General features: G+C 37.2%; 1 protein-coding gene across 6 annotated transcripts in view; it reads left to right on the top strand.

Moving 5' to 3' along the window:
* The window catches only part of ck (myosin-VIIa ck), a 123,202-nt gene that overhangs the window by 74,280 nt on the left and 30,055 nt on the right, over positions 1-18,867 (top strand). For all 6 annotated transcript variants that reach the window (XM_070099261.1, XM_070099262.1, XM_070099260.1 and 3 more), the window contains 11 exons: positions 3,986-4,151; positions 7,588-7,718; positions 8,043-8,227; positions 9,309-9,519; positions 10,176-10,311; positions 11,138-11,239; positions 12,693-12,835; positions 15,100-15,255; positions 16,737-16,927; positions 17,748-17,922; positions 18,512-18,730. In XM_070099261.1, the coding sequence (XP_069955362.1) occupies positions 3,986-4,151; positions 7,588-7,718; positions 8,043-8,227; positions 9,309-9,519; positions 10,176-10,311; positions 11,138-11,239; positions 12,693-12,835; positions 15,100-15,255; positions 16,737-16,927; positions 17,748-17,922; positions 18,512-18,730 (1,815 nt within the window). The remainder of the gene's footprint in view (positions 1-3,985; positions 4,152-7,587; positions 7,719-8,042; positions 8,228-9,308; positions 9,520-10,175; positions 10,312-11,137; positions 11,240-12,692; positions 12,836-15,099; positions 15,256-16,736; positions 16,928-17,747; positions 17,923-18,511; positions 18,731-18,867) is intronic.

Below are 18,867 nucleotides of genomic sequence, written 5' to 3'. Positions count from 1 at the left end.
TCCTAAGTGCACCACTCACTCTTTTTCCCTCATCAATTCTATGATTCACCTCATCTTTCATAGACCCATCTGCTGACACGTCCACTCCCAAATATCTGAATATATATAGATATATATAGATATATATAGATATATATAGATATATATAGATATATATAGATATATATAGATATATATAGATATATATAGATATATATATATATATATATATATATATATATATATATATATATATACAGTGGACCCCCGCATAACGATGGCATCGCATAGCGATTTTTCCGCATAACGATTACTTTTATCGCAAAATTTTTGCCCCGCATACCGATTAAAAACCCGCATACCGATTTTCGTCCGAGACGCGTCCAATGTGCCCTCAGCCAGCCTCACATGTGCCGCTCCGTCCCATTGTTTACCAGCCAGCCTCCGCGGTAACATCCAAGCATACACTCGGAATATTTCGTATTATTACAGTATTTTCGGTGCTGTTTCTGGAAAATAAGTGACCATGGGCCCCAAGAAAGCTTCTAGTGCCAACCCTACACCTCAAAGGGTAAGAATTACTATAGAGATGAAGAAAGAGATAATTGATAAGTATGAAAGTGGAGTGCGTATAGCCGACCTAGTCAAGCTGTACAAGAAACCCCAATCAACCATCGCTACTATTGTGGGCACCAGAAAGACAATCAAGGAAGCTGTTCTTGCCAAAGGTTCAACTGTGTTTTCGAAACAAAGATCGCAATTGATGGAAGATGTTGAGAGACTCTTATTGGTGTGGATAAATGAAAAACAGATAGCAGGAGATAGCGTCTCTCAAGCGATCATATGTGAAAAGGCTAGGAAGTTGCATGAGGATTTAATTAAAAAAATGCCTGCAACTAGTGATGATGTGAGTGAATTTAAGGCCAGCAAAGGTTGGTTTGAGAGATTTAAGAAGCGTAGTGGCATCCATAGTGTGATAAGGCATGGTGAGGCTGCCAGTTCGGACCACAAAGCGGCTGAAAAATATGTGCAGGAATTCAAGGAGTACATAGAAACTGAAGGACTGAAACCTGAACAAGTGTTTAATTGTGATGAAACAGGCCTGTTCTGGAAGAAAATGCCAAGCAGGACCTACATTACTCAGGAGGAAAAGGCACTCCCAGGACATAAGCCTATGAAAGACAGGCTTACTTTGTTGATGTGTGCCAATGCTACTGGTGATTGCAAAGTGAAGCCTTTATTAGTGTATCACTCTGAAACTCCCAGAGCGTTCAGGCAAAAGAATGTCCTCAAGGATAATTTGTGTGTGCTGTGGAGGGCAAACAGTAAGGCATGGGTCACTAGGGAATTTTTCTATAACTGGTTACACCATGCATTTGCCCCCAATGTGAAAAATTACCTAACTGAAAAGAAATTAGAACTTAAGTGCCTCCTGGTGTTAGACAATGCCCCTGGTCATCCTACAGACGTGGCAGAGCGACTTTATGGGGACATGAGCTTCATTAAGGTGAAGTTTTTGCCTCCTAATACCACTCCTCTCCTGCAGCCCATGGACCAGCAGGTTATTTCCAACTTCAAGAAACTGTACACAAAAGCTCTGTTTGAAAGGTGCTTTGTAATGACCTCAGAAACTCAACTGACTCTAAGAGAGTTTTGGAGAGATCACTTTAATATCCTCAATTGTGTAAACCTTATAGGTAAGGCTTGGGAGGAAGTGACAAAGAGGACCTTGAACTCTGCTTGGAAGAAACTGTGGCCAGAATGTGTAGACAAAAGGGATTTTGAAGGGTTTGAGGCTAACCCTGAGAATCCTGTGCCAGTTGAGGAATCCATTGTGGCATTGGGAAAGTCCTTGGGGTTGGAGGTTAGTGGGGAGGATGTGGAAGAGTTGGTGGAGGAGGACAATGAAGAACTAACCACTGATGAGCTGCTAGATCAACTTCAAGAGCAAGAGGCCACACCTGAGGAAATTGCTTCGGAGGAGGGGAGAGAGAAATTGAAGAAGTTGCCTACTTCAAAGATTAAGGAAATCTGTGCAAAGTGGCTTGAAGTGCAAACCTTCATGGATGAAAATCACCCTCACACAGCTATTGCAAGCCGTGCTGGTGATTATTACACTGACAATGTTGTGAAACACTTTAGGCAAGTCATAAAGGAACGAGAGGTACAGGCCACTATGGACAGATATCTTGTGCGAAAGAAGTCCAGTGACTCTGAAGCTGGCCCTAGTGGCATTAAAAGAAGAAGGGAAGTAACCCCAGAAAAGGACTTACTACCTCAAGTCCTAATGGAAGGGGATTCCCCTTCTAAACACTAACACACTCTCTCCCCTCCTCCCATCCCATCAATCATCACCAGATCTTCAATAAAAGTAAGTGTCATTTAATTGTGCATGCCTTTTTCAGTTTGTGTGTATTAAAATTAACATTTCATGTGGTAAAAAAAATTTTTTTTCATACTTTTGGGCGTCTTGCACGGATTAATTTTATTTCCATTATTTCTTATGGGGAAAATTCATTCGCATAACGATTATTTCGCATAACGATGAGCCCTCTTGCACGGATTAAAATCGTTAACCGGGGGTCCACTGTATATATATAAATATATATATATAAATATATATATATATATATATATATATAAAACTGTCCACTACTGTCTCATTGGCTTTCGAATGGAAATGAAGACTGTGGCTTATGCAGGAGCTTTCTTATTTTGCTTGATGCTTCCCAAGTATATTTTGAACTGTAATATAGCCTTGGTTATAATATATGTAGCAGATAGACTATTGCATAGGCCTGTTGCTCCCTGGAAAATAAGAAATCTCTTGTTTTGTTCTGGACTGTATATTGGTGAGCTTGAAGTTTTTGTTCTAATATGTCTCATTAGATCTTTTGAAGAATTGAGTGGGGTTAAATATTTGATTTATTTAGTAGCTTCAGTGTACTAAATCAGCTCTGTATTGCCTTGGAAGAAAAGATAATAACAATAACAATTTTGTTTTAGCATAATACATGTTTGTACAAAGGAGTGTAACAATTTAGTGAACATGCCAAAAGCACCTTTATATGCAGAGCATTTTGGGCAAACTTAAGATTAATAAGGCAATAACAGTGCTGTAATTATACATATGATCATTAAGTGAGTTATAATGAATATATGAAAATTGAATATTCAACTAGTTTATGCTGTATGGTTTTAATAAGTTTGATAGAAGTTGAAACTATTTTCAATTTGGAGTAATGATTAAGGATGTCAATCATGCATTCCTGGCAAGGTTGTAAATGGTATGTTAATACTGACAATCTGTGGGTAAAGATGTATGTAAATGTCCTGAATTTACGACCAGTGTATGTCTATAACAATTATGCTTTTAAAAATTAGGTTTTGTGTGACACATTTACAAATGTCATTTTACACTATTTCATTCTCCATCAGTATTTTTGCGAATTTTAATTTATCACCATTGCTCTTAAGTATGTGACTTTTAATAGGTCGTCCTTTAATCCAGTTAAAGTTTTAGCTATATTATGGATTTAAATCATCTCAAATTTTTCCTTGTCTGAACACTACTGTAATTCTTTACTCACTCATTACATATGCTGCCTTTTTTCTTTCCCTTTTTTGTACCTCTGTATGTATGCTCAAATTACTAAATAAATAAATAAATAAATAAATAAATATATCTAGTATGAATTCTTTTTCATCTTTCCTGGATGCCTCCACACAAGAGAGTGGGAATTAGTCTGTTAAACTCTCAGTTCAACAGACTAATAATGAGGAGCAAGTGATAGTAATGGCACTTGTGGTGGATAGAGATGAAGTGCTGTCATCATAACAGTAATGCATACTTTAGTAATTAATGGATTTGTTCATTATTTCTGACATGGTTCTCATGGTGGATTTTGTCCCGTGTTAAATTGATATCTGTTAAATTGATGGTTTACTGATTTTATAAAAGTTTCCATACTGACATTGTTGATAAACAGTGCTTGGTTTATTTCAGGGAGGCAGCATTACTTGTGAGGGGCGAGATGATGCCCGGGAATTTGCTGACATTCGCTCTGCCATGAAAGTCTTGATGTTTAGTGATTCTGAGGTGTGGGAGATAATGAAGATCCTTGCTGCCATTTTGCACATGGGCAATGTCAAATTTAAGGGAAAAGTTATTGGTAAGTGCTATTGAAAAAGGGCTTCTTTAGCTTTTTTTTATTTTTTAACACTCTGGCCGTCTCCCACTGAGGCAGGGTGACCCGAAAAAGAACCAGTTTTACCATCACTTACACCATCACTGTCTTGCCAGAGGCATGCAGATAACTGATTTAAATTGAAAGTGCTCATGGTGGACCAGTAAGCCTCAGTCAGTTGTTGAGGTGTTAAATTAAATTTTTTTTTTCAAGAACTAAGTATTGTAGTGTTAATGTCATGTCATAGTAATTATGTCATTGTATCTACTAGAAAACTCTGATTTATTTGACAGAGCTCGGTTGTCATCATCTGCTGTAATGCTTTTATTCCAAATTAACAATTTGATGTTGACTTTGGAAGTTCATTTGAGTGGTCATTGAGTGAGTGACTTCATCCACTGATGGTTCTGAGGGGTCACTAAGTGAGTGACTTCATCCACTGGTGGTTCTGAGGGGTCACTAAGTGAGTGACTTCATCCACTGGTGGTTCTGAGGGGTCACTAAGTGAGTGACTTCATCCACTGATGGTTCTGAGGGGCCACTAAGTGAGTGACTTCATCCACTGATGGTTCTGAGGGGCCACTAAGTGAGTGACTTCATCCACTGATGGTTCTGAGGGGTCGCTAAGTGAGTGACTTCATCCACTGGTGGTTCTGAGGGGTCACTAAGTGAGTGACTTCATCCACTGGTGGTTCTGAGGGGTCACTAAGTGAGTGACTTCATCCACTGATGGTTCTGAGGGGCCACTAAGTGAGTGACTTCATCCACTGATGGTTCTGAGGGGCCACTAAGTGAGTGGCTTCATCCACTGGTGGTTCTGAGGGGTCACTAAGTGAGTGACTTCATCCACTGGTGGTTCTGAGGGGTCACTAAGTGAGTGACTTCATCCACTGGTGGTTCTGAGGGGTCACTAAGTGAGTGACTTCATCCACTGATGGTTCTGAGGGGTCACTAAGTGAGTGACTTCATCCACTGATGGTTCTGAGGGGTCACTAAGTGAGTGACTTCATCCATCTTTATATTGCCCTTTCATGTACTATGGTTTTGTATTTTCTCTTTGTTAGAATACAGTTACTTAGCCCTTTCCCATTTTTCTGCTTTTACACAATGATTTCAGCTTGCATGTTGTTTGGAAATATAAACACAAATGCAGTATAATGTGATCCTTTATTGACAACGTTTCACCCACACAGTGGGCTTTTTCAAGTCACACACGGATCTACCTGGGGTTGGAAGGTACGAGAGTATTTATAGTCAGAATGTTGAGGTCAGGTGAAGAATGCTGCATCTGATGATCCACCGGGTGGGGTTATAGAGTCTTGGGTAGCTTGGCAGGGGTATTGGACAAGTTGTAGACCTTCTGCAGTGTTCTATGTTCTTATGTGGGATAGCGATGAAGAAGTTTTTTGGCGAGTGGTTCAGCTATGTTATAGAAGCCATTGTTCTGGTTGAAATTGTTGGTTATAGAGATAAGCGATGATTCCAGGATTCTTCTGTATTGAGTGTTGTCTTCTGTGGCTATAAGTCTTGAGTTTCTGTAGTTAATTAAATGGTTGTGTGAATTGCTATGCTGTACACAGGCATTCCTTGTATCGTCAGTCCTGCTTGCATATTGGTGTTCTGAAATGCGTTTTTGGAGGTCTCTTGATGTTTCGCCCACATATAATTTGTTGCAGTCATTACAAGGGATTATGTATACCCCTGCAGAGGATGGAGGCTTGTCCTGTCTACTACTGGTGATGTCCTTGATGGTCGTGGTTGTGGAGGTAGATACTTGGAATGATGTTTTGGCAAAGATGTTGGAAACATGTTTGGCAATGGAGTTGTTGGGGAGGACTATGTATCTCTTCTCGGCAGTGTCTTCTCTGGGTGTGTTGAAGATGTTTAATGCCCGCCGTCTGCAGTCTCTGATGAAGTGACTAGGATAGTGGAGTTTGGAAAATACTTGTTCAATTATAGTGCATTCTTCCTCAAGGAACTCATTGCTGCAGATTCTGAGTGCACGTAGGAAGAAGCCTATAATCACACCACGTTTGGTTTTGGTGTCGTGGTGAGAGTAGAAGTGGAGAAGATCGTTTTGGTTGGTGGGTTTTCGATAGACTTTAAAACGAAGTTCGTGGTCAGCTTTGCAGAGCAGAACATCAAGGAAAGGAAGAGTGTTGTCGACTTCTTCTTCAAGTGTGAACTGGATTGAAGGCTCGACCTGGTTGAGCTTGTCTTGGAGAGCTTGAACGTTGAAGCGTTTAGGAGTTATGAGGAGAATGTCGTCAACATAACCTTCCAACCTTCCAACCCCAGGTAGATCCGTGTGTGACTTGAGAAAGCCCACTGTGTGGGTGAAACGATGTCAATAAAGGATCACATTATACTGCATTTGTGTTTATATTTCCATTGTGTCGGTATTTTATACCATTTATTACCATTGCATGTTGTTTGTTGAATCAATCTTCCTTCATTTCACAAATGTTATGTATGTGGCAGCCAGTATATAGTGGCTGGGAGAGGAAGGATTTAGTGGCTTGAGAAAGCTCTCATGGTAAGTTTTCTAGCTTTAATTCTTATTTCAAGTGCTCATTCATGTGTGTTAACACACACAAGTAGTTAGCCAGACTTGAGTCCTGGAGGTGGGAAGTACAGTGCCTGCACTGTAAAGGAAGGGTTTGGGATATTTGCTGTTTGGAATGACATTTGAACTGTCGAATCTGGGTGCCTCTGCAAACACAGTGATTATGTGTGAACAATGGTGAAAGTGTTGAATGATGGTGAAAGTTTTTGTTTTTTGGGTCACCCTGCCTTGATGGGAGACACCTGATGTGTCAAAAAAAAAAAATTGTATTTGTTTTTTACTTTTTTCTCAATACTTTAAAACACATTACTGTCTTGTTCTTGATAAAAATGGCTTGGTAAACAGTGACTCACGAAATCGTAATGACACGATTGCAAACAAACCATACCACGGGCGGGATTTGAACCCACGGTCAGAGAGTCTCAAGACTCCAGACCATCGCGTTAGCCACTGGACCAGCTAGCCACAATAAGATTCGTCCAACTAGGTATATTTCTACACCATAGGAAGGTTAGCATAGTTTTGAGACTCTCTGACCACAGGTTCAAATCCTGCCCGTGGTATGGTTTGGTAAACAGTCTAGTTGGACTGATAAGTTTACAAGTTGCTCAAAGATTTAATACTTAGGACAGGTAAAATGGTTTGAGAAAATCTTGTTTTTGACCACCACATAAAAGGAGGAGAGTTTTCAGGAAGAATTGCATCATTAATTTGAATATGTAGAACAGTTCAGTAATTGAAAGCCAGAATATAATTTTATTTAAATGCTATATTATGCTTTTTGTAACAAGAGTTTACCCTAAAACTTATATCTTGTTATTAAAGTGTTATCAAGGTTTTACACACTCCCAACAGATAACTTAGATGCATCAGAGATCCCAGACACAACTTCAATGGTGCGAGTAGCGAGGTTCTTGGGTGTAGAGCCACGTGCCATGAAGGAAGCCCTTACTACCCGCACTATCTTCGCACAGGGTGAAACTGTGGTATGTATAAACCAAGGTATTTGATGTTTATATTTGATTTAATAAGTCACAAAGTTTAGGAGGTGCATTTTAACTACTTTCAAAACCTTGTAGTAAGTGGAGAAGTTTTTGAATAATCTGTAGAAGCCCCCAGAATTTGGAGACTTTTATGGGCTTTGAGTTTTACTCGGGTTGATTCAAATCTGAATGATTTTGAAATGAAAAGTTCCGGTTGCTTCTGTGGCTACTGCAGATTGTTTTACTGTTACTTCCTAATACCAGTTTTAATTATCTTGTCATTTAGAATGTTTTATAGTTATTGTACCTTCTAATACCAACTTTTAGGTATCTCATCTGAGTCATAGTCAAGCCACAGATGTTAGAGATGCATTCGTGAAGGGCATTTATGGACGGCTCTTTATCTGGATTGTGAGCAAAGTAAATGCAGCTATCTTCAAGCCTCAGACATCATTCAGAACGTCCATTGGTGTCCTGGACATTTTCGGCTTTGAAAATTTCAAAACGAACAGGTATTTAGAGTTCTGCAAGTACTTGTATTCTGTTGCCCAAACAATTCAGGACTAATTGGTCCATATTAATATTAATTTGCTGCTGTCGTTGGTGTTTTAGAGAATAAAATGGTGAGATGATAACATTAAGTCGGCTGTATTTATTGTCAGTACAGCAGACTTATGCCTCATGTGATATATATAATTTAGAAAACCATGCCTCACTGATTGTATTGGTGATATAAGACATAACATTAAAAGAAATTAGAAAGCCCTTTGAGATTTGTAATCTTGTATTAAGATGTGTAGAATATAGAAAAATGTGGGCATCTTGCCCTGTTTTTTCAGCAGAAATTATCAATAAGAAGAGTCTGATATTTGAGAATTAATCACACTAAAAAAACTTGTAATATATTAGTGTAAGAGAACATTTTCAGTGTTATGTACTAAATTTAGCATTTTAAAATGTGAATTTTTTAATTACTGAGCTATTTGTCTCCAGAATGTTGAATCATCGTTGTGACACTTGACACATTGATGTGCCATTTTTATTAAGACATAGTAAATAAAAAAAATAGTTTTTATTTTATTTAAAATAATGATTTTAATGTGAATAATTAAATGCATTTTTTAACAGAGGGTGATTTATTGAATGTTGTACTAGTATATATGAATGACCACTGACTCACTGCTTACCAAATCCAACAAATGTTTTTTGCTTTGATTCAAATTGTTTCAGATTTTTATTTCTTTTTATGCAGTACAAAAATAATGTAGTTTACATGTAATAAAACATTGTGAGGCACAAAAAAAAGTCATTAGTATACAATACATTTTGAGCAAACTACATGTCCTGCATACTGTAATTCAAAATGGTTCTTTTTATACCTACAGTATGATACAATTTAAATTTTTTTATGCGGTACAGATAATGGTAGGCACAAAGGAAAGCCACTAATGTGCAAAGCATTTCAGGCATGTGGATGATTTCTCTTGAAGAGAAACAGATTTCAAAGTTTTTGGTGTAAATAACTATTGCTTTATTAATATTTCATAACTCTCCTGAAGCTTTGTTTTGCTTACTGAACTTTATCCTCAACAGTTTTGAACAGTTCTGCATCAACTATGCCAATGAAAACTTGCAACAGTTTTTTGTTCAGCACATCTTCAAGTTGGAACAAGAGGAATATAACTCTGAGAACATCAACTGGCAACACATAGAGTTCGTAGATAACCAAGACACACTTGACCTGATTGCCATTAAACAGCTCAATATTATGGCACTCATTGATGAGGAATCCAAATTTCCAAAGGTAAGCAAATTCCAATTCTTCTTGTACACCCATCCCATCTCTACTAAATGTTGATCTCCAGTTCTCTTCACCCAGATATTTTCTCATCTTTTCTCGTCCCAATACATTTATTTTTCTCCGACTTGTCGTAAAGATCTCGCTACTCCTGTTCTCCAGTCATTAATTTCCTTTATTTTACACAAGGATTTATTTTGTCTTGAGTCTTCACTAACAGATTAACAAGGCATGAGAGTACAGTTTGTCGGAGATTGAATCTACTTCACAGACTGCCTGATAGCAATTTTTGCCTCATTTTTCTGTCAATCTCATTCACAAAGTGTTACCTTTGTAAAAAAATTTTTTACATTAATGGGTGACTCCCACCAGGGCAGGGAGGCTCCCCCAAAAAAGTAAACATATTTACCATTATTCACACAATCCTGTCTTTCCAGAAGTGTACTGACATCATAATTCAGATTCATATATTTTTTTAGTATTATACATTTGTTTTGTAGTGTAAATAAAGTAAAGTTTGCTCTACACTGCTACTCTAAATTTAAAACTTACACAAGATCAAGTTTGAGGTAGCATGACACACACTGCTAGTCAATTTTTTTTTTTATTATTGCCAGCTTGAGCTGTGTGGGCCTAATCAGTGTCTTTCCATCTTTCTGCAGGGCACTGACCAGACAATGCTGCAGAAACTACACAAGCAACACTCAAGACACAAACAATATCTTAAACCCAAGTCAGACCTCAATGCCTCATTTGGCATCAACCACTTTGCTGGTGTTGTCTTCTATGACACCCGAGGTAAGGCATCATTGAAGGTGTTCTGGTCCCTGAGGTAGGACAGCATCAAGTCAATTATCATCTCTAGTGTAGCTTATATATTTTGGTAAGATCTCCCTCAGTTTGATTCCTCAGGAGTTTCCTAATAGGAGCAAGGCATAGAAAAATATTGTACTTTGTAAATTTAAACAAAAGTTTTATTTTGTCCATACTCAGTTTTCTTGTTCAAGTGTTTGCAAGGAGTCAGTCACTAACAAGTTGACTGATTGAAGATCAAGCTGGGATTAGTGGGCAGAGGATTGAGCCACTGTATCTGGCACTGAATTACCCACAAATGCTCTGCATCACTGTGGGCTTTCAAAATGCTCTCAAGTATCACACATTTCGGTATAAACAATGTGTTATGTTGCAGCAAACTTGTACATATTTAGTGCTTTATGATTATGATTATGTATGAGTGAGGTGAAAGTGTTGAATGATGATGAAAGTATTTTCTTTTAGGGGATTTCCTTTCTTTTTGGGTCACCCTGCCTCGGTGGGAGACAGCCGACTTGTTGAAAAAATAAGTAAATAAAATATTTATTTCTTTGTTAAGGTTACAATGTGTGTGTACATATAGTATGAATAGAGCAAAGAATGCCACTATCATGCCTAGGCATTTCGGACAGACTTAACCTAGTACTTATTGACTACTTAAGTCTAGACAGGTGAAGAGTGGTAGAATACAAACAGTCAGTTTTCACTGTACACTCAAGTGTTCATAAAAATCCATTGTAGTTTTCATTGAGTTTTGAATGCCATTTATAATATCATGTCAGCTCCCTAATAAAGGTTATTTTTTTTGTAGGATTCCTAGAAAAGAACAGAGACACATTCAGCGCTGACTTGTTACAGCTCATCCACAACACCTCTAACAAATTCCTGCAGCACCTCTTTGTTGAAGACATAGGTAAGTGATTAGTTGTGGACATTGGTTAGACAGTAAGCAATGTTTATGTAAAATTGTGGCAGCAGCCAACAAGTACTATTGATAGAAGGTAGAAGAACATTTATTATTCTTGAGTGTCTTTACAATTAGGTCAGAATGAGAGGTTTTGGATTTGAGAAGAATTTGCCTAGCATGGACCAGTAGGCCTGTTGCAGTGTTCTTCCATTCTTTTCTTATCTCCTCATGCATCAAAAGATGGAAAGTTCAGTAGGCCAACTACGTACATTGCTCAGCTACCCAGAATGTTGCTTTGAGGACAGAGCCTGTTTTGTTTTTCCCCTATTCCTGAGTACGATGTGGTCTAGGGGCAAGGCTAAATTGAGTCACTCTGCTTTGAGTAATAGTGTCTGTAGTTATATTTAGAGCTGCTTCTAAGCACTTTTTGTTAGTGAAGAAAAATGGTATAAAATATCAACACAATGGAAAAATATACACAAATGCAGTACAGTATAATGCAATCCTTTACTGACTATGTTTTGCCCACACAGTAGTCTTATCAAGTCACAAACACATCTACCTGGATAAAGAGTACATAATATATATAGAGTGAAGAGTCAGGTGGAGAATGTTGGATTTGAGACTGACCTGCACAGGATGGGCAAGTAGGTATGTTATGTAGGATAACAACAAAGAAGTTTCCTGGCAAGGGGTTCAGCTATGTTGTAAAAGTCTTTGTTCTCGTTGATATTGTTAGATATACAGATGACTGATGATTCCAAATTCCTGCAACACCAAGTGCCTTCTTTGGCACCACACAAGCATTGTTTTTGTTGTTGATGCAACAAGCATACCTGTCTTCATTAATGTGAGGCTTGATGCCTTTCCCTGTTTTCCATATACAGTGGACCCCCAGTTAACGATATTTTTTCACTCCAGAAGTATGTTCAGGTGCCAGTACTGACCGAATTTGTTCCCATAAGAAATATTGTGAAGTAGATTAGTCCATTTCAGACCCCCAAACATACACGTACAAACGCACTTACATAAATACACTTACATAATTGGTCACATTCGGAGGTAATCGTTATGCGGGGGTCCACTGTATACACTTACTGAAGACTTTAGAAGGGATAGCGTGTCAACCTGTGAAATGTTGGTCACGGTTGTTTAGCTTAAGTTGTGAAGTCTCTTGAGAGTTTTGTGGTGACAGTCGCAAAATTCATTTTTTATTTTCCTGAAGATGGAAGCTTGGGTAAGACTATGTCCCCTGTGGGTAAGATCAGTCTTCTTGTGATGTTGGTCTCAAGTTTAGGGGTCTGGTGGATGCTAGTGGTCTTCAGTCAGCAAGCTGTTGAAAGATGGTGAATGTTTGTTGTTTAGGTCATCCTATCTAGGACGAAGAAAGCCGGTATAGTGAAAAAAACTAAAAAATTTTTTTTTGCTTTTTCATTATTGCCTACTTTACTATACGCAGGAATGGGCTCGGAGACGAGGAAGAGAGCACCAACGCTGTCTGCTCAGTTTAAGAAGTCACTTGACATGCTCATGAAGACACTTCTCTCTTGCCAACCTTTCTTCATCCGATGCATCAAGCCCAATGAATATAAAAAGCCAATGGTGGGTCATATTATGTGGCATGCAGATGTAATTTTTTCAGATTACTATATACACCTACCATCCGACTTACGACCGAGTTTGGTTCCGAGAAACCGGTCGTAAGTCAAAATGGACGTAAGTCGAACTTTACTACTGAATATCAACATAACATTTTTGTAATGACTTTATTTTATTGTTTTATTTTGGTATTTCATATTTAATTTACTTTTTATGTTGTTAGTATTGTATTTTATACTGTAAGGTTTAGGATAAACACTGTGTACAACACAAACACCTGTTTATTTCCCAGAAATTTGGCATAAAAAACACGGTTGTAAGTCTAACCGTCTTATGTCGAGCAGGTCGTAAGTCAGATGGTAGGTGTATTTGAATTCCATTTTGAAATTTAATTTTATTTACATTTCTGATGTTCAATCATTTTAATTATTAAAAATTATTTATTATTCATGAAATATAATGTAAATTACAATGTTTTACAGTATAATTCTTTTGTAAAATGTAGTACAGTGTAAGAAAATAGACCTGTTAACCAAATTAACCTTAGAATAAATGACACCCTTTTTTTTTTTTTTTTTTTTTAAAGTCGGCCGTCTCCCACTGAGGCAGGGTGACCCAAAAAGAAAGAAAATCCCCAAAAAGAAAATACTTCCATCATCATTCAACACTTTCACCTCACTCACACATAATCACTGTTTTTGCAGAGGTGCTCAGAACACAACAGTTTAGAAGCATATACATATAAAGATACACAAAATATCCCTCCAAACTGCTAATATCCCAAACCCCTCCTTTAGAGTGCAGGCATTGTACTTCCCATTTCCAGGACTCAAGTTCAGCTATATAAAAATTACCTGTTTCCCTGATTTTTTTTTCTTTTTTTTTTTTTCAACAAGTCGGCCGTCTCCCACCGAGGCAGGGTGACCCAAAAAAGAAAGAAAATCCCCAAAAAGAAAATACTTTCATCATCATTCAACACTTTCACCACACTCACACATTATCACTGTTTTTGCAGAGGTGCTCAGAATACAACAGTTTAGAAGCATACACTAAATATTACCCTGCTCACACTCCAACAGATCGTCAGGTCCCAAATACCATTCGTTTCCATTCACTCCTGTCGAACATGCTCATGCACGCCTGCTGGAAATACAAAATTAAGAAAGTTTCTCAATCTACATGTGCTGTAGATAGCAGATTTAAATTAAATTTGTATACATACTCATATCTCAATTGAAAATGGAATTAATTTATCAGGATTGTGGATAGGTCACAGTGCCACAAATGATGGGTATAGATAGGTTATAGTGGCACAAATGATGGGTATAGATAGGTTATAGTGGCACAAATGATGGGTATAGATAGGTTATAGTGCCACAAATGATGGGTATAGATAGGTTATAGTGCCACAAATGATGGGTATAGATAGGTTATAGTGCCACAAATGATGGGTATAGATAGGTTATAGTGCCACAAATGATGGGTATAGATAGGTTATAGTGGCACAAATGGTAGGTATGGATAGATAACAGTCAAATCAATCAATCAAAAATAAAAAAAATAAAAACTTTATTTCTTTTCTAAGATTACAATGTGTTTACATTTCATAATTTGATTAGTACAAAGAAAGCCACTATCATGCCGAGGCATTTCGGACTGACTTAACCTAATACTTAGACTACTTAAGTCTAGACAGAGTAGAGTGGTAGATTACAAATATTCAGTATTTTACTCTATTATTAATATGAGGTAGTAGAGTGGCACACAGAAACAGTGCAGGTCCACTAGTATTATATTATCCAGTTAACTATTAAATATGCAATATAGGAATACACCTACCATCCGACTTACGACCGAGTTCGGTTCCGAGAAACCGGTCATAAGTCGAAATGGTCGTAAGTCGAACTTTACTTCTGAATATCAACAAAACATTTTTGTAATGACTTTATTTTATTGTTTTATTTTGGTATTTCATGTTTTACTTTACTTTTTATGCTGTTAGTACTTTATTTTATACTGTAAGGTTTAGGATAAACACTGTGTACAACACAAATAGTTGTTTATTTCCCAGAAATTTGGCATAAAAAACACAGTCGTAAGTCGAGTGGTCGTAAGTCGAGCAGGTCGTAAGTCGGATGGTAGGTGTATATACAATAATGTTAAGAAACTAGTTTTTATGCATTAGCTCTAATTACTGTTTGCAAATACTTTTGTTGCATTGTTTTTCATTATGACGATCCTAACTTCTCCATTTCCATGTTTTTTAGCTGTTTGATCGAGAGCTGTGTTGCCGCCAATTACGATACTCTGGCATGATGGAAACTATCAGAATTCGACGAGCTGGGTATCCCATCCGTCACACCTTCAGGGAGTTTGTTGAAAGATATCGCTTTCTCATTAATGGCTGCCCTCCTGCACACAAGGTAAGTGTTAAATTAGTTTTGAAAGAAGTTGGTTTTAAATATGAATGAGTAGCAAAAACTACTGCAGCTGGTGTCAGTCTGTCTGTGTACTTCAGGGAACAGGTTCAGGATAATGGTTATTCCAAAGTTTTTTTTTTTTTTTTTTTAAATGTTTTTTGAGATTTTTTCCCATCTGATGGTTTTGCTTCTTCTTCTTCCAGTTCATAACTTGATCCTTTATTGTCATTTTCTCATGGGAATAAGTCATTCTGTCTAACTTTTTGGGTTATCCCAGGTTCTCTACACATATGCTGCTATGTATGATAATCTATGTAACTGTATTTGTGTATACTGGAATAAACTTACTTATTTACTTACTTACACAGCTTTTATTGTCTTTTCTTTGATAGGTTTGTCTATTTCATATTGTTTGTCAGCTTCTCTTCTCACCTGAAGATGATTGAGTCTACTGCTAACTTTCCTGCTCTCTAATGCTGGGATAAATCTATACCTAATTGTTGTTTCTTAGCACTATCTTGAAAATTTTCACCATTTACTGGGTGGATTGTCCTCCGCATTAATCATCCCACTGTGGAATGAGCCAGAAATTGCCTTATTCCTTCGTATTCACTTTTCCTGTTCACATGTCTTTTTGACTTTCCAGTTTCTCTTTGTTTTTTATATTTCATTTTCACCAGGTAGCAGAATATCAACACATGCATTTTTGTGCCAAGGAGCATTCCATATTCTATTTTCTGTCATTGTTGCTGAAGGTGAAAATAAGATGCAGCCTTGCTGGTTTGTCATAATTCTTTAATTTCATTACTTTTTTAATGTGTTGCTTTACAAAGTTCTACATTTTAGATTAAAAGTGCTGTCTCCTCCACATCTCTAGCCCCTCATTTTGAATCTACTCCTACTACCTTATATCTCTGGGATTTAAATTTCCTTTTATTGTTGGATGGAATAAGATGCAGTACACTTGGAAACCTTTAATGGTACAGCCCCTTCGTGGGTGAAACATTGTACATTAAGGATTTCTCTTCATATTGTGCCTTATTCTTTATCCTTTTACACGAGGAAGAGATGTGCAGCAGTTGGGGCATTTAATTTGTTGCAAGTTGTAAATGACAGCAACAAATATTTTTGGACTTTTTGTAATATTTGTAGTGGTCATATGAGTATGTATAGCAAGATGCTAGTAACCCCTTCTCCTGTATAAATTACTAAATGTAAAAAGAAATGCTTTTTAGGTTACTCTGCCTCAGTGGGAGATGGCCAGTGTGTTGAAAAAAAAAATATGAGTAGTCATCACAGCTTGTAATTGACATTTCTTTAACTTATTTCATTTTTTATTAAAAGTGTTACTTTTTACCTTGAATTAATTGGTAGATGTGAATGGCTACATTGTTTGTTTTGAACATGACAGGATTCTGTAGCTAATAAATTTTTGACCCTAGTCCGAGGTTAATGCTGCTTCAGTTATTGTACAATTTTACTAGGTAGACTGTCAGGCTGCCACAAGCAAGATTTGCCAGCAAGTGTTGGGTCGTGCAGACTACCAGCTTGGACACACTAAAGTCTTCCTCAAAGATGCCCATGATCTCTTCCTTGAACAAGAGCGAGATAGAGTTCTAACTAAGAAGATCACAATTCTACAGCGATGTGTTCGTGGATGGTACTACAGGAGAAGGTAAATTCATGTTGGTGTATTCCTATATAATAAAGTAATACCTTGCTATCCCTTCCTGATGGTTGTCTATCATATTGTGGAAACAGGTGGGGATGATATGAACTGGAGGGTCATTTGAGCTGTGATGTATGTGCACTTTTGGCAAGACAGCTATTGAATAAGTGATGGTGAATGTGTTACTTTCTTTGGATCACCCTGTCATTGAGGATAATACTTAATGTGGTAGAGGTTGTTAATGTAAAATATAGTAAATATATCATCAAGGATGCTGGTACTTGATACAGATGGTGAAGATGAACATTAATGTAACCTTGGTGTGTGTATGAAAATAAGGAGAATAAATGGACTCTTGTTATGGTTTGTCTGTCTGGTACAGTATTATGTAGAGCATGTCATACTAGCTTAAACATGTGCCATACTAAAACACACTATGCTAACATGTCACTAACTTACACGTGTCATACAATGTTACTTACATGCTATACTAACTTCTACACAAAAAAAAAAATGATCCTGATGAATTAATTCCTCTTAGATTTTTAATAATCTGCAGATTAAATTTAACCCTTAAACTGTCCAAATGTAGATCTACGTCCATGTGCAGGGGCTCTGAACGTAGATCTACGTTTTTTTACATGCTTTCAAATGGGAAAATCAAGGTCGGAGCACTACGCACATGAACGTAGATCTTCATTTGGACAGTTTAAGGGTTAAGGATAGTCATAGTAAGAATTGTATTTGTAATTTTTATTTTTGAGTTTTCATATTTTTTAAAATTATGTTCCTAAATATCCATCTTGATTCATCATTGCAACACCAGGTTCCAGAAAATGCGAGAAAGTGCTATCATCATTCAGAAGTACTACCGTGCCCACTCCCAGAAAAGGCGCTACCAAAACATGCGGGTGGGCTACATGCGACTCCAGGCACTCATTCGCTCCAGAGTCGTCTCTCATCGCTTCAGGCACCTTCGTGGCCATATTGTATCCTTACAGGTATGATATATGCTTAATGGCTGTTATTTTATGATAACTTGTTTAATATAATTATAAAAGGAAAGAAATACTAAGTGCTAGGGAATGTTTAGATGATCTTTGGGGTTTACTGACTTTGTACATTGGAATTTGCTGTTGTTGATATCTCAGAGGGAATGTTTAATTGTGAGTAAACACATTTATATCTGCATAATTCTGAAGGGTTTTTGCATAGAGTTGGTATGATTATATTTGAATATACAGTATTGTCTTTTGTTATATATTATTAAGCCATTTGGACATTTATGGCAAATGGCTTTTTTTCATGTTTTATTTATCTGCGAGCCTTATATTACCTGAACCATGAGATGAGGTATGTTTTATGTCAATATTCCTCATTAGCATTTCACATTTTTAATTACTGCCCTCAAAAGTAGTTGATATCATTGTTCAAGAGTCTTTTAGTGAATTTAATGTTTATTTTGCTTTTTATATACCTTTACTACATAGAAAATTATGGTGAGGTTACTTGTAACAGAGTATAGCTTAATGTTGAAGGTTAATGGCTAAATGGATAGAGATACAAAACCAGTCATTCTCTGTCTTGCAGGCTCGGTGCCGAGGATATCTGGTACGAAGAGAGTTCCAGTGCAAGATGTGGGCAGTAACTAAAATCCAGGCCCAAGTGAGAGGGTTAATAGCACGTCGACAGTATCGCAAGTTGAAGATGCGAGTGGAAGCTGCAAAACTGAAAGAAGAGGAAGAAAGAGCACTGAGAAAACAAATGGACAAGCATAAGGCCAAAGAAATAGCAGATATGAAATATAGGGTGAGTCCATTGTTACTTTTGAGTGTATGATTAGTAATAAGCTTCTGCACATTGAAGGATGAGTAAATACGTGATTGTGGAAAACTCATTTATATTAGGATGTCTGTGAATTTCTGGAAAGACAGCTAGAAAATGAG

Source organism: Cherax quadricarinatus, chromosome 66, assembly GCF_038502225.1.
Source record: "Cherax quadricarinatus isolate ZL_2023a chromosome 66, ASM3850222v1, whole genome shotgun sequence".
Classification (NCBI taxonomy): Eukaryota; Metazoa; Arthropoda; class Malacostraca; order Decapoda; family Parastacidae; genus Cherax; species Cherax quadricarinatus.
The sequence above is the reverse complement of the archived record's forward strand: the minus strand, read 5'-3'. Positions and strand labels throughout refer to the sequence as shown.